The 12252-nt window shown below is 39.9% G+C and overlaps 1 protein-coding gene across 3 annotated transcripts in view; it reads right to left on the bottom strand.

Moving 5' to 3' along the window:
• Positions 1 to 87: 87 nt before the first annotated feature.
• Positions 88 to 12252, bottom strand: part of CANX (calnexin) — a 51505-nt gene continuing 39340 nt past the window's right edge. For all 3 annotated transcript variants that reach the window (XM_064162108.1, XM_064162106.1, XM_064162107.1), the window contains 13 exons: positions 11866 to 11939; positions 11316 to 11374; positions 10849 to 10990; positions 9518 to 9599; positions 8007 to 8199; positions 6906 to 7095; positions 6096 to 6209; positions 5460 to 5616; positions 4938 to 5153; positions 4447 to 4566; positions 4207 to 4342; positions 3974 to 4062; positions 88 to 3369 (listed from right to left, as the gene is read on the bottom strand). In XM_064162108.1, coding sequence (XP_064018178.1) covers positions 3316 to 3369; positions 3974 to 4062; positions 4207 to 4342; positions 4447 to 4566; positions 4938 to 5153; positions 5460 to 5616; positions 6096 to 6209; positions 6906 to 7095; positions 8007 to 8199; positions 9518 to 9599; positions 10849 to 10990; positions 11316 to 11374; positions 11866 to 11939 — 1626 coding nt within the window. In that variant the 3' untranslated portion in view covers positions 88 to 3315. The remainder of the gene's footprint in view (positions 3370 to 3973; positions 4063 to 4206; positions 4343 to 4446; positions 4567 to 4937; positions 5154 to 5459; positions 5617 to 6095; positions 6210 to 6905; positions 7096 to 8006; positions 8200 to 9517; positions 9600 to 10848; positions 10991 to 11315; positions 11375 to 11865; positions 11940 to 12252) is intronic.

Genomic DNA, 12252 nt, shown 5'->3' on the forward strand with positions numbered 1-12252 from the left:
GAAAGCAGTCCTGCACCCTTTAACTTGGTGTCAAGCAGAAGCAATGAAGAGCAAGGCAGCTGTGCTAATTAGACAAAGAAAGCCAAACAGGTTTAGGTTTCTTTATTGATTAGATCGTACATGTGTTTTTCTCAAGTTGCATCTACAGGTACCTTTTGAAATGAGATCACAGTCCTTGTTCAGCAACACTAAAAGAACCTACCAAAACCCTTTTTGGGACCATGAGGCAATAGCGGTATTAAGTGGGGGAAGCAGTTAGGGATAGCACATTCGCTAGCCCTACATAACGTAATCACAGCCTATGTAGAACACTGCTTTTGAGGAAGGAGCAAGGAAAGAGCGAAAGACAACCACAGAGACGTACCTCTACTAGCACTTAGCACTTGCAAGAGTATCTCTTCAGGCCCAGGAGTCAAATCTTTGAAATTTGCAACGCATTTTACAGGTCACAGGCTCAAGCTGTAGGTAATTCACCATTAGCCAGGCTCAGAGCAGCTAGACACACATCCATCAACACTTCTGGAACAGGTTAGTTGGTTAACTGCATCTTTACCAGCTCCCTTTACAGAGCACCAGCTCCAAGAGAAAATCCGTTTTCAGCATGTCCACTGCCTTGTGTTTCAGACTGACTGCACCTAGGGTTTTGGGGTTTTTCTGTCTAACCTCCCACCCACACCTTCAGCCACAGCATGTTAAGTAGAGCATCCTTTTCAGAAGCTGCCGCTTTTGGGTGTGCAGACACAAAAGGCCTAAATACACCTTCAAGTATTACTAACAGTTCCTACTTAATTCATAAGTTACAACCAGGTAGGGTTTCAATATTACCAAAAAAATACAGCCTCACTTTACAATATACTCAGGATAAACAGATAGCTACTTACTTTTTCTCACCGGGGCTTTGAAGATAAAGAGTTATTGTGAGGTTAAACTGAGCCACCCAAGCTACAAAACAGGTTGAGAAGTAACTTCGGAGTTGTCTGTCTATTTTGGAGAAAGTCTTCATTTATTGTAGTAATTATTTAAGAAGCATACACTATGGTATCAAATAAAAAAAGCCATAACATGCAGACAGGAGACCTTTTCAGGAGATTTAGCAGAAGCAAATGTAAATTCACAACTAGCTTTAATATAATACTATTCAAAAGCTGATAGCAGATCTTAAGTTCACTTTTGATATTTCCTATGCACATGAATTGTTTGGGAATTTAAGGCAGTTTGCATATTAAGATTTAAAAAACATCAGATTGACTGTGTTGTGCTCAAAATGTTAGCTGAATTGAAACCATTTACATATACTTCATCTCAAAGGACTGAGAGTCATAAATAGCAGCTGCTCCTTGATAAAAATACAGTCCTGAGAACAAGCTAATAGCAATGCTTAAGCTATGACATCTTCCATGTCAGAGTATAAGCTATTTTTGCAGTAAGGAGCAGTATTTACCAGGTGTTCAACAGGCAAAGGCATTCTAAACATGCAATAGCTTCCAACAGAAGTCTGAAATTACTTCCAGTATCTTGCTTACAATAGTTTATTTGCACACTGGAGAAAGATCAAGAAATCCTGCTATGCACTTGTGATCACTAATATTTCAAACACAACAACCAAAGGATACAACATAAGGACAGGCAGCAAAAGGTGTTTTACAAAAAAAAAAAAAAACAACCCAAACCCAAAACAAGTCTTTTAGTGATGGGTTAGATTTGCAAAGGTAACTGCAACACTCTTCCCTCCCCTGGGAATTATTCCCCACACTATACCTACGCTATGACCAAACAACACTGGAGTGTTTAAATTCAGTGCAAGAAGAGTAATCTCAGGACATTTAATTTCACTCTAAACAAAAGTCAAAAATTCATCTATATAGACATCCAAATGCCAGCATATTTGGTACAGTGTAATGAAGTTACATAACTTTCACCTTCAGAGGTATGCTCTTGTAGTGATGACCTGCATTCCACAAAAGAAGTGTTTCAAACAGTATAATATGGTAGACTCAACGCTTTAAAAAAAATTTATTCAGCTGGAATTGGAACTCCCTAACATTCACAATATAATTTAGGATGCATTTGTTACATGAAGAGCAGATAAAAGACTTAAAACATTTTCACATACCAGTTAGATATTTCACATGCTCCTTCCCCACCTACAATACTGACATCTTGGTTGGTATTTTTTCTGTTTAGCCGTTTGTTTTTTTTACCTTAAATACTCAGTTCAACTTGTCTACCTGACTATCTCCACCATTCCTACAGGAGTAGACATACAGTGATAACAGTGAGAGGATATGGGACACTGTCCTACCCAGTGTTTGGACCCTGGAAAGGAGTAGGCCTAGCTATAAAAAATGATTTGACAACGAGCTGAACATGAAGCACATCAGCAACTGAGGCAAAGCTGCACTCTGAAAAAGCTGTGCAGTCACAAAGAAAAGCGTCAGTGGCTGAACAGAAGGAAAAAGGGGAAGTAGCCTAACCCCCACCCCCATCCCAAACAACCTATTAGCTTTACAAAAAGTCAAAACCAAAACTCATTACCTGCAAGATCTGCAGGATTAAATGCCACATTAGAATGACCCACTCCAAATCCTAGATCATTTGTCAACACTTAACAGGGTTTCAGCCATGCACAGGATGCATATTCTATAGACTAACCCACTCCTTCCACCCTTTCTTCCTCTTTCTCCTCCTCCCCCCCCCCCCCCAAAAGAAGATATTTGATTGATTAGAGAGTTTCACTTCTGGTTTCCCCATACATCCCCCTCTAGTTTTCTTGAGGAGAGGGGAGGGGTTGTCAAAAACCATTGACAACATCTCCTTAGGCAATTATCAAATTAAGGGCTATAAAGACATTGGTGCATTTAGGAATTTACAGATTTGTAAAAAAAACTAGTTATAAAACTGCATTTTTTTATCACCTAGCACTTTCAAGATTTATGATTATTTTTTTCACTAATTAATATATTAAATTAAGCCAAGGTTTGAGACTGGAAAAAGTTCTACTCATCTACTTAAAAACAGAAAAGGATATTCAAAACCAAAAATGAAAAGGTTAGTTATGTTACATTCCAAAATCCACAGCCCATTGTATTAAATGCATTCTTTTCTACAGGAATGATGTTCTTTAAAACAAATGATTGCAAATATTTTACTGCTAGACACTCCATTACATTGGATAGTGTGACTGGAACCTGTGGATGGTGAAACCTTGAGGTTTGTCCAAGTTTCAATGTAAGGTGTCCAAGGTCCTCTCCCAGAACCATGTTTGAAGAAAAAAAAAAACAAAATCAGATCAAGTTCCTATGACTTTTTGTTTTTTCAATCTTTCCTTGGCTTTCTGTTTCTGGGTGATCTATTCACAGTTTCCTCCTCCTGCAAGAAAATAATCAAATCATCTGTGTAAGCAAAGAAAATTTAAGATCACTTCTGAAAAAAAAAAGAAACAATTGTGTGAACCCACAAAAAAAATGTTTTGCTTCAGTGTTAGGATTTGTGAAAGGACCTACTGCTGTTACTGCCCTTCCTTTCCATACATGGCAAACAAATCCTCCTGTTTTTACAGTGGATGTACACTATTTATTGAAAGCTCAACAGCCTCTGCTGTAGGGAGAGCCTCTTTAACTTCAAGCAGCACCCCACCCGTTTTTTAATTCAGCCATTATGTCATTGTGGAGCAGTTAAGTCACATCCTGACTGAATACAAAGCTGAATGTTCACCTCAAGATGTCCCTCTCAATCCCACTCCTCTCCCTCTCAGTGCAGAGCACACAGCAGTTCCTTTAGCAAGGTGCCCAGCCCCTGCCGATGTTGGCCACAACCACCCTGCAGAATAGGAGTTGCTAAGTTTTCCAAAGCTCTGACGCTGGGCCGAGTATCACATGAGCCAGGTTAACTTTTAACACTTTAGTAAGCCTTGTTCTGCATAACTTAAGGAAAAAAATGCACAAGACTCTCCTCAAAGATTAAGCATTCTTACCTCTGACGCAGGTTTCCTGTCCTCGTCCTCATCCTCTTCCTCCTCTTGACTAGCACTTCCTATATCAGCATCACTTCTCTGCTTCTCTTCTAAGAAGAATAAAAAAATTCTCATTCTCACTTCGGACTTCCCCTCACTTCATCATTAGCTTTGTTCCATGACTACCAACTCTCCTGTTTCAGTTCGCCAAAGAGAAAACTCAAAACTGTTGCACAGTTATCTGGTTTACCTACCTAGCTTTTCCTCATTTGTTTCCTCCTCATCCTCCTCTTCCTTGTCCCCTTTATCTCTTTCTTCCTCTTTGTCCTCATCCATCACATCAGGCTGAGGAGCATCAGTCTTTTTGTATTCTGCAGCACTTGGCTGTTTCTGAACAAAATAAAGGCCAAAATCAGGTAATTATTTGTGATACAAAGGCACATTGTGCTGAAATCGTTTTAAACGTTGGTCTGATTGTAGAAGGAAACAGGTACCTTCCCAGAACAGCAGAAGAGGACAACAAGGAACACTGGCAAAGCCACAGTAAGGATGTAGACCACCCAAAGCCAGGGACGCTCTTCAGCTGCTGCCATCATCTGGCCCACAACACCAGGCTGCAAGATAAAAAGAACTGTAACATTTCCTTCCATACAGCAAGCTGCAGCAGTTAAGTTTAAGCTACAGAATTTTCAAATAGGCTCTTTGGGACTTTGAACATACCTCAAAAACATTAAAGCTAACCTGCACAAGTTAATAATTAGGCTAAAGTTAGCAGTCCAACTGTCAAGAGCAAAAACCTCACAGAAGAGAAAGTATCCACAGCTACACAGAGCAATGATTACTGGGTTACAACAGGAACTGAGATTCCAGTCTGGGTTAGCATTCTGCAAGCATTGGTACATATAGTTATGGTATTGATGAAGACTGTAGGAAAGAACAGTAGCAATGCTCCAGCCAAACACACAGTCAACCCTTTATTTCTCACCTCTGCAGCACCATCAGCTGCCTTTTTCAGTCCCCATCCATCACTGGCCCAGTCATCAGCCACAGCTCTCTCAGTACAGATGATAAAGTTGTCAAAAAAGATGTCAGAAGTCATTGACCATAGCTCAAGCCCCACAGCACTGAAGGGAGTCATCTTGAAAGGTTCCAAGTCTTCAAAGAAATCTGGGTTTGGGATCTTCCTAGGTTTCCATATACCCTAAGATAGACAGAGGAATTTTAGCCTCATCTGCTGTTAAGACAGCTTTTAATTTTCACCCCATTCTGAACAGAGACACCACTCTACTGCACTTAAATTCCAGTATCTATGGGTGCAACTCATTTCATTTTCTGAATCAGTTTTCATTTAGGCCACAAATAAGTAAGGTCAAGGAAGAAAGCACCTGCAATCTGTACAATCACAGCAGTGTTTGTATTCTCAAGCTCACCTGCTGAATCTAAATGGGTTTTTTTTTGTAAACAAAAGGCTGCACTGGCCAGCAGTTTAAGCAATGAAAACACCAACCTGGTAGTTCACATTATCAATCATAGGAGGCTTCCATTTGCCTTTGTAGTTTGGATTGTCAATCATTGGTCTCTGCCAGGTACCACAACCAGGGGCTGTCTCACATTTCGGATTTGCAATCTGAGGTGCCTCCCATTCACCATCCATATCCTCATCCCTGGAAAGGAAAATTCAATTTACAAGTCTGCCCCTTGTCTTTACAGACAGTAAGACTTAGCCACTGTCTGACTTCTGAAAACACTGAAATTACAAAGTTTCAGTATCTTCATATTATGGTAGGATAGCACAGATCAATAGATAAAGACACTGTACTGTAGAAGAAATGAGCATTTCAAGAAGCAGCTTGGAAATGCAGAGGATCAATAAAAGTCAGTCCCTGAGCACAGCCTCTCCTGACATGCCAAGTATGATGTAACCACAAGATGTCCATGTCTGTCCTGTTCAGCTTACAAATCACAAAGGAGTTGAACTGTGAGAGGGTGAATGCAAGACAAGATTCCTCAGACTATCTCCTAACTTCTAGTTTGGAAACAAAACAGCCTGAACAACTGTTCATGAGCCACAACAAACTGAGTATTCTCATACTTGTAAAGCCATGAAACATTTGCTGCCTTTTGCACCAGGCAGTAAACTTACCAATCCTCAGGCTTCTCAGCATCAGGATCTGCTACATATTCTGGCTCATCATCCAGCCAGCCCTCTGGTTTCACAGCATTTTCGTCTGCTATCTTTGCAGGTGCATCCTCGTCCCTTGAGAAAAGAATGTTGTGTATTAACCCACAACACAGAACTTCACCTCGAGGCATGATTCTACAGACAGTGAACGGACCCTCTGATCCAGACCACCAGTCAGCTTCACTTCCGATAAGGCAAACCTGACATCATCATTGCAGAAAATGCCTTGTGATCTGTTACCTGTAGGTGTGCCTCATGGCAGTCTTGCTGGTGGTACTTATATTTTTAAAACCAACCTAGTAGGTCTTATCTTTGATCACTGCAAAAGCACATTTGAGCTTGAAATCCAAGCTGTGGATCACAAGGTACAAGTTCAAAGACAAACCCAGTATCAGTTTCTGATTTAGGATGTCACATATTTCAGTTACTTATAACTGTGCACTACATAATCAACTACAAGCATCTTACAGTTATACCTTCTGCAGCTCATCTTTTGATCTCATCAAGGATGAGGGCATCAGCTAGCACAGATATTGAAGTAAAAGCTTTCTGTGGCCACAACAGTAAAAGGAGCACTAAACAGTAGTTACCAGAGCACATGGATCCTCTCTGCCTTTCTCTGCTGAACTGCTGCTCAGATGCCTAAACTGATTGTGTTCTGATTGCAAGGCTGACACTCAAAACCTTCTGTAAATATTATGAGGAAGATCTTGTACCAAGACCAAATAATCAGACTAAGGCATCCCTCAATTCCACCCTCTAGCATCTTACCAGTCATCTGGTTTAACAGCATCTGGGTCTGGGATTTTCGGTCTCTCATCCCAGTCCTCAGGCTTCTGGTCATTTGGGTCCTCAATCTCTCGGGGTGGATTCACAGGAGGAGTCATATCATTCAGCAAATTCCCACTGTTGACCACATTTTGATCAACCAGTATTTCAAAACTGTTATCAGGATTCAAGACTGTAAAGAGAAAAGTTGAAGTAGCCATTAGATACAATACAAAAATGTACCAGACAGCATCATTTACCTCACTGTACAACTTTAACCAAGCTACCACTTAGTAACTCTTTCAAATAATTAAGAATCCTTATCCTTACATCAAAGTATAACTAGCAAAGATGTACCACATCTCACCTTGTGAGAGTGAAGACTCACTGCTGGAATCTTTCTTTTAAATATACTAGAGGCACAAAAGAAGTTTGTAGAGTGATTTACTAGCCACCACAGCAAGTTGATTTTGGCAAAGTATTGTTTTAGTGGTAAGAATGCATGTATTCACATTCTGCTCAAGAGTAAAACACACTACCTACCAACTCACAGGATTTTCATTGCACTCATTTAGTCATCGTTGCCTATTCAGTAGGAACAGCTAAAGAGATTCTCCCTCAAGCATTCCCTGAAAGTTTTCAGTCATAACTAACATACCAGACTGTATCTACTGTACTTCAAGAACCACAAGAGTTTGTCTGAGGGTAGGAAAACAGGTTAAAAAATAAAACCAAAAAATCCTATCCCTCAAAATGTAAAGCCCAGTACACCCCAGTACTAGGGGGCAGCACGTAAGCAAGTTTATAAATGTGGGTAATTATTTTGCATATACTTCACATACCAAACTACTCACAGTTGCTCTGAAATTCATCCCTCCAACTATTCTGTTTAAGGTCTCAATCTTTCTTACACAAATCAAGGCTTCTCGCAGGGAGAAAACCTTTGTGCAGAAAGGCCAAATGTTTACATTCAGAGCTTTGAAGTGCTTTTTAGTTTTCTGGTGTGTGGACACATACTCAGTTGTTCATCTAGCTCATTTTATGAGCTTTAGGTTCAGAAAAACATAGTAGCAGTTATTAACACGCATTGTTAAGTCACCATACCCAGAGTGTAAAGATGAGTCTTCTTATCAGTGAAATAAGTCTTCAGGTCCGCATCTGGACGCTTCGCATGCTTCTCCTCGTATTTGCCAGTCTTTGGGTTTTTGTGCCGGAAGATGAAGTGCAATTTGTAGTCCTCTCCACATTTGTCAGGGCCAAACATGATAGTATATGGAGTTTTGTCATGGAACTGATCCTTTAAAAGCAATGCAAAACTTGTATTTCAAAATTAAGTCGATGTAAATCACTGCCTAGCACAAGCACTCCCAGTTCATTAGAAATTGTTCTGCAGGCTGGACACCAAGCCAGTGAAGTACTCACACCACAGCTTGATGGATGCAAGCTTCTAGAGAAAACACCAGAATTACTTCAGCTACTTTATTTTACACCTTTGGTCTCAACTTTCCAGATGGAAAACTGCTATTTGAGTGCTATCAAATAGGAAATTAAGTGACAACACAATGTTTAAGCATATCTCTACATTAAAGAGCTTTAAAAGCTATCAATACAGAAATATCAGTTACTGGTAATCATGAACAAGTGATTTTCTTTCCAGTCCAGTGAGTTTCTTTCACAGAAGCTGATAAGCATTAATGAGAGGCCAAGTTGCATTTAGCTTAGACACTTAAGTGGTGCGCTGCCTCAGTCTCAGAGTTAACTGGATATAATCTCACCATTGAACACTGCAGGTCTCTTTGTTCTTATTGATGTTATCTTCAAATTAAATGCATATATGAAACTGGCTGGACAGTCAAGTAGATATTTGAGTGTCCTGTTCTCTACTGACTAATTTGGAATCTGTGCTAACAGTACAACTCCAATGAGACTGCAGAGGGAAAGGATGGGTAAGAAGCCATAAAAGGTACATTCTACAAAAAATCAAGGAAGATGGCCACAGATTGAGCCTTGTCCAAATAAGCTAAATCATTTCAGGTCAATTTCTCACTGAGAGGCAAGAAAATCCTTAGGAGCTCTAGACTGGTCTTTTCCATTGACCACAATACATTCAAGACACATTTATGAAGCAAGTGGTTCTATATGACTGGCATCTGCAACTGAAATGTCATGCTGTATCAGTCTAACCTCAAAACTTTTTAACATACTCAGTAAATCACAAGTAGGTTCACAGGCCAAAGATTAATGCAAGGTATGTTTTGAGTTACTTGCACTAGTGAGGTTTAGAACACAAAACATGGTCTCTTCCTCTGGGCAAGAGCTTCCCAGGAAGGTTGCTCCTCACACACTGGCTACTCTTATAAGATACCACCTCTTTGGTTCTAGAATCTAGGGAAATTCAAATTACTGCAGACTTTAGCAAAGGTCCATAACTGCTCAGCTACTAGGAAACTCCAAGAGTTTTCACTCAAGAAGCTAGAAACTTCTGAGAGCAAAGTCCTTAGGAGATGAGGCCGAAAACACGTTCCACTGCTGTCACTGGAGAGGCTTCTTCAGGAAGAAGCCAAATGAAAAAAGTTTTCTTTCACAGCTAGTACTCAAATAGCAGCACTACTCACCAGGTTCAGTTCAGGGGTTTTGGAAAGCAGTTTCACATAGGCCCCACCACACTCTATTCCATTTTGGAAGTTTACTTCATACCTAATTTTAGTTTTGGACAGAGAAGAGGAGAACACATACGTGAGGAAAAACTGCTACAATACACAACTGCAGTTTTCAAGTATGAGTTAAGAGTAGGCCTGAGACTTTTTTGTTGTTTGCTTTCCATCACGAGACCAGCTATTATTAAAAATACATGCTGCACTCTAAGAACTAAGCAAATATCCACAAGGACCTGAGCAACAAGAAAACCTGGCCAAGAAGATTAAAAGGATTGAGTACTGATCTAGAAGATTATGATCTAGAAATGAGGGAGAAGGAAGAAAAAGGTTTCCAACATAAAAGACACTGCAAAAGATATTAAGCAAGCCAATTTTACCCACAACTACTATGGCAGACAGACAACTCAATCTGCAAGACCACCGAAGTGACAGCTGGATCCCAGGAGAAGCCCCTTTAGAGTTGCAAGCATACAACAGTATATTTAGGATGCCAAGGAGGCAGAAAAAGGCAAGACATCTCTGTTAGGAATAGGGTAAGAATGCTTGATCTTCTCTCAATGACAGCAGCTGTGGTAATGACCATTGGGATTTATTTTTAGCTTTTTATTTTGAGCCAAAACTAAATAGTCATGCAAAGTAAAGTGACCAATTCATTATCTTCTGTAAATATGAATTATCTGACTCTTTGTTTGCAACTGATAAAGTAGGCAATAATCCACAATTCTCATGGAATGATTATTCCCTTCAGCTTGCTAGTCTAACATACAAGTAGATTCTACTACATCACTTGCGGTCAAACAGAGCTAACCAAGCTGTTCATCTTCCATGACAGATGGACTAACACAAAAGAATGAAACAAGGGTGTCTTTACCACTCTGTCCACTCCACCTTGGAAAAAGGCATGGTTTGCTGCATAAGAAAGTGCACTGACCTACATACAGACCAGCTTTTCTCTAGAACAAGGACTTTCACAATTAGCAGTACAAAAGTCAGTCGCCTGACCTTGTTACTACAATTACATCAAGTGAATTGAAGTCTCAAGACAGGTTACCAAGTCCAGTCTTCACAGATTACTTCCCTTTTCAGACTTTAGAGGGACCCATGGTGTTCCTACCTTCCCACTTTGGGAATATAGGTTGCTATTTTCTCCTTAAACAAGTATAATAATAGAGTATGGTGTACTGTATCGTCCATACCCCCAGTCAACAAAAGGTCAGTTATGGAATTAACCTCAGCCTGCTACCATGTCACCCTTGAAGTAACAGAACACTGAGTTATCCTTTACTTACTGTATAATAAGGGGTTTAGTATCAAATACAAAAGGCTTTGAAAGTTTGGATGAAATTGCATGATGCTTGGCTCGAGTTACCAATACAAGCCCTTTGTCTCCTGGAAGCTTAGTGTCCTTCATGTCTTGTACTTCCCATTTACCTGGAAAGAAATTAACCAATCATTACCATAACTTGTTCAGATGAGTTTGCTTTTCCTGTTTTTGAACAAGACAGTCAAGTCTCTGAAGTAACTTATCAAACTACAAGTACAATATCTGTACTAAAAATTATTTTCACATGTCCAAGTGGGTTTTGTCTAAACCAGACTTGCACTTTACACTCTTAGCAAGGTATAAAAAGCTCGTCCCATTTTCTTCTGAGAATAAAGTTTTAACTGGGAAAGAAAACAAAGGCTTGCACCTCTTCTTCAGATATGATAAAAGACACCAGAAACATCTATCACTCAAAAACTGTGTTAGACTTACCATCATATTTTGCAATCTCATCATCCGTATCATCTTTTTTTGCCCTGGAAAGGATCCACCTAGAAGACAGATATCCCAAAGTTGGAAAAAACCTCCTTTATTTTCACCCTCCACTAAAAATTCTTGCTGTCCTATGACTAAACTCCAGTGTTTTGAATCCCTGAAGAGCACTATCCCAAGACTCTAAAGTTTTCTGCATTTACCACTTCCCACCCCCAACATGGGATCATGGTCTCAGTCTTACTCTACTGGAAAGAAAAAACCACCAAACTCAACCACTCTGACATTATCTGAAGAAAATGAAAAGTCAGATAAGGATTAAAAAAATATGCATACAGCTCACCTCGCACTTGTAACGAGAACTTAAGGAAATAATAGTTTAGCTCAGCACTTTAATAGCCAGCCTCATACATTCATTGCTATAATCCTTGCCAATCACTGCCCTTCGATTCAGTTTTGAACAACTCAGCCTCCAAGTGAGTGCTTCATTGCCTTTCACCAAAATTTTACAGTCTTTGCTATACTTAATCATCCTGCAGATTATACTCACCCATCCAGAGTTCCTTTATCAAAGGACTCCGCAAAATACACCTCACCAGTTGGGACTGGGGGCCTGTAGGTAACCTACGAAGAAGAGAGGCATTTATCCACCTTTCAAGGAACATTCTCTAAGAGGCACAGACATACCCAGCTCACAGTCCCATTCTACACTTAAATACATCTTACCTGAAAACCCTCACATCATAAATACAGAAGTTACACAGATAGTGCTGTTTGTATAAATCCATTGTGCCATTGTCTGCAATTAAAACTGAAGTCTAGATCTAGCTAGCAACACTGCCATTAACTCCTGACAATCACATCAGATTCCAAGGGTGGATCTAACTTTCCAGGAAGTAGTGCATGTGGCACATGAGAATAGCAACAAAGAAGCCAG

Source organism: Pogoniulus pusillus, chromosome 22 (genome assembly GCF_015220805.1).
Source record: "Pogoniulus pusillus isolate bPogPus1 chromosome 22, bPogPus1.pri, whole genome shotgun sequence".
NCBI lineage: Eukaryota > Metazoa > Chordata > Aves > Piciformes > Lybiidae > Pogoniulus > Pogoniulus pusillus.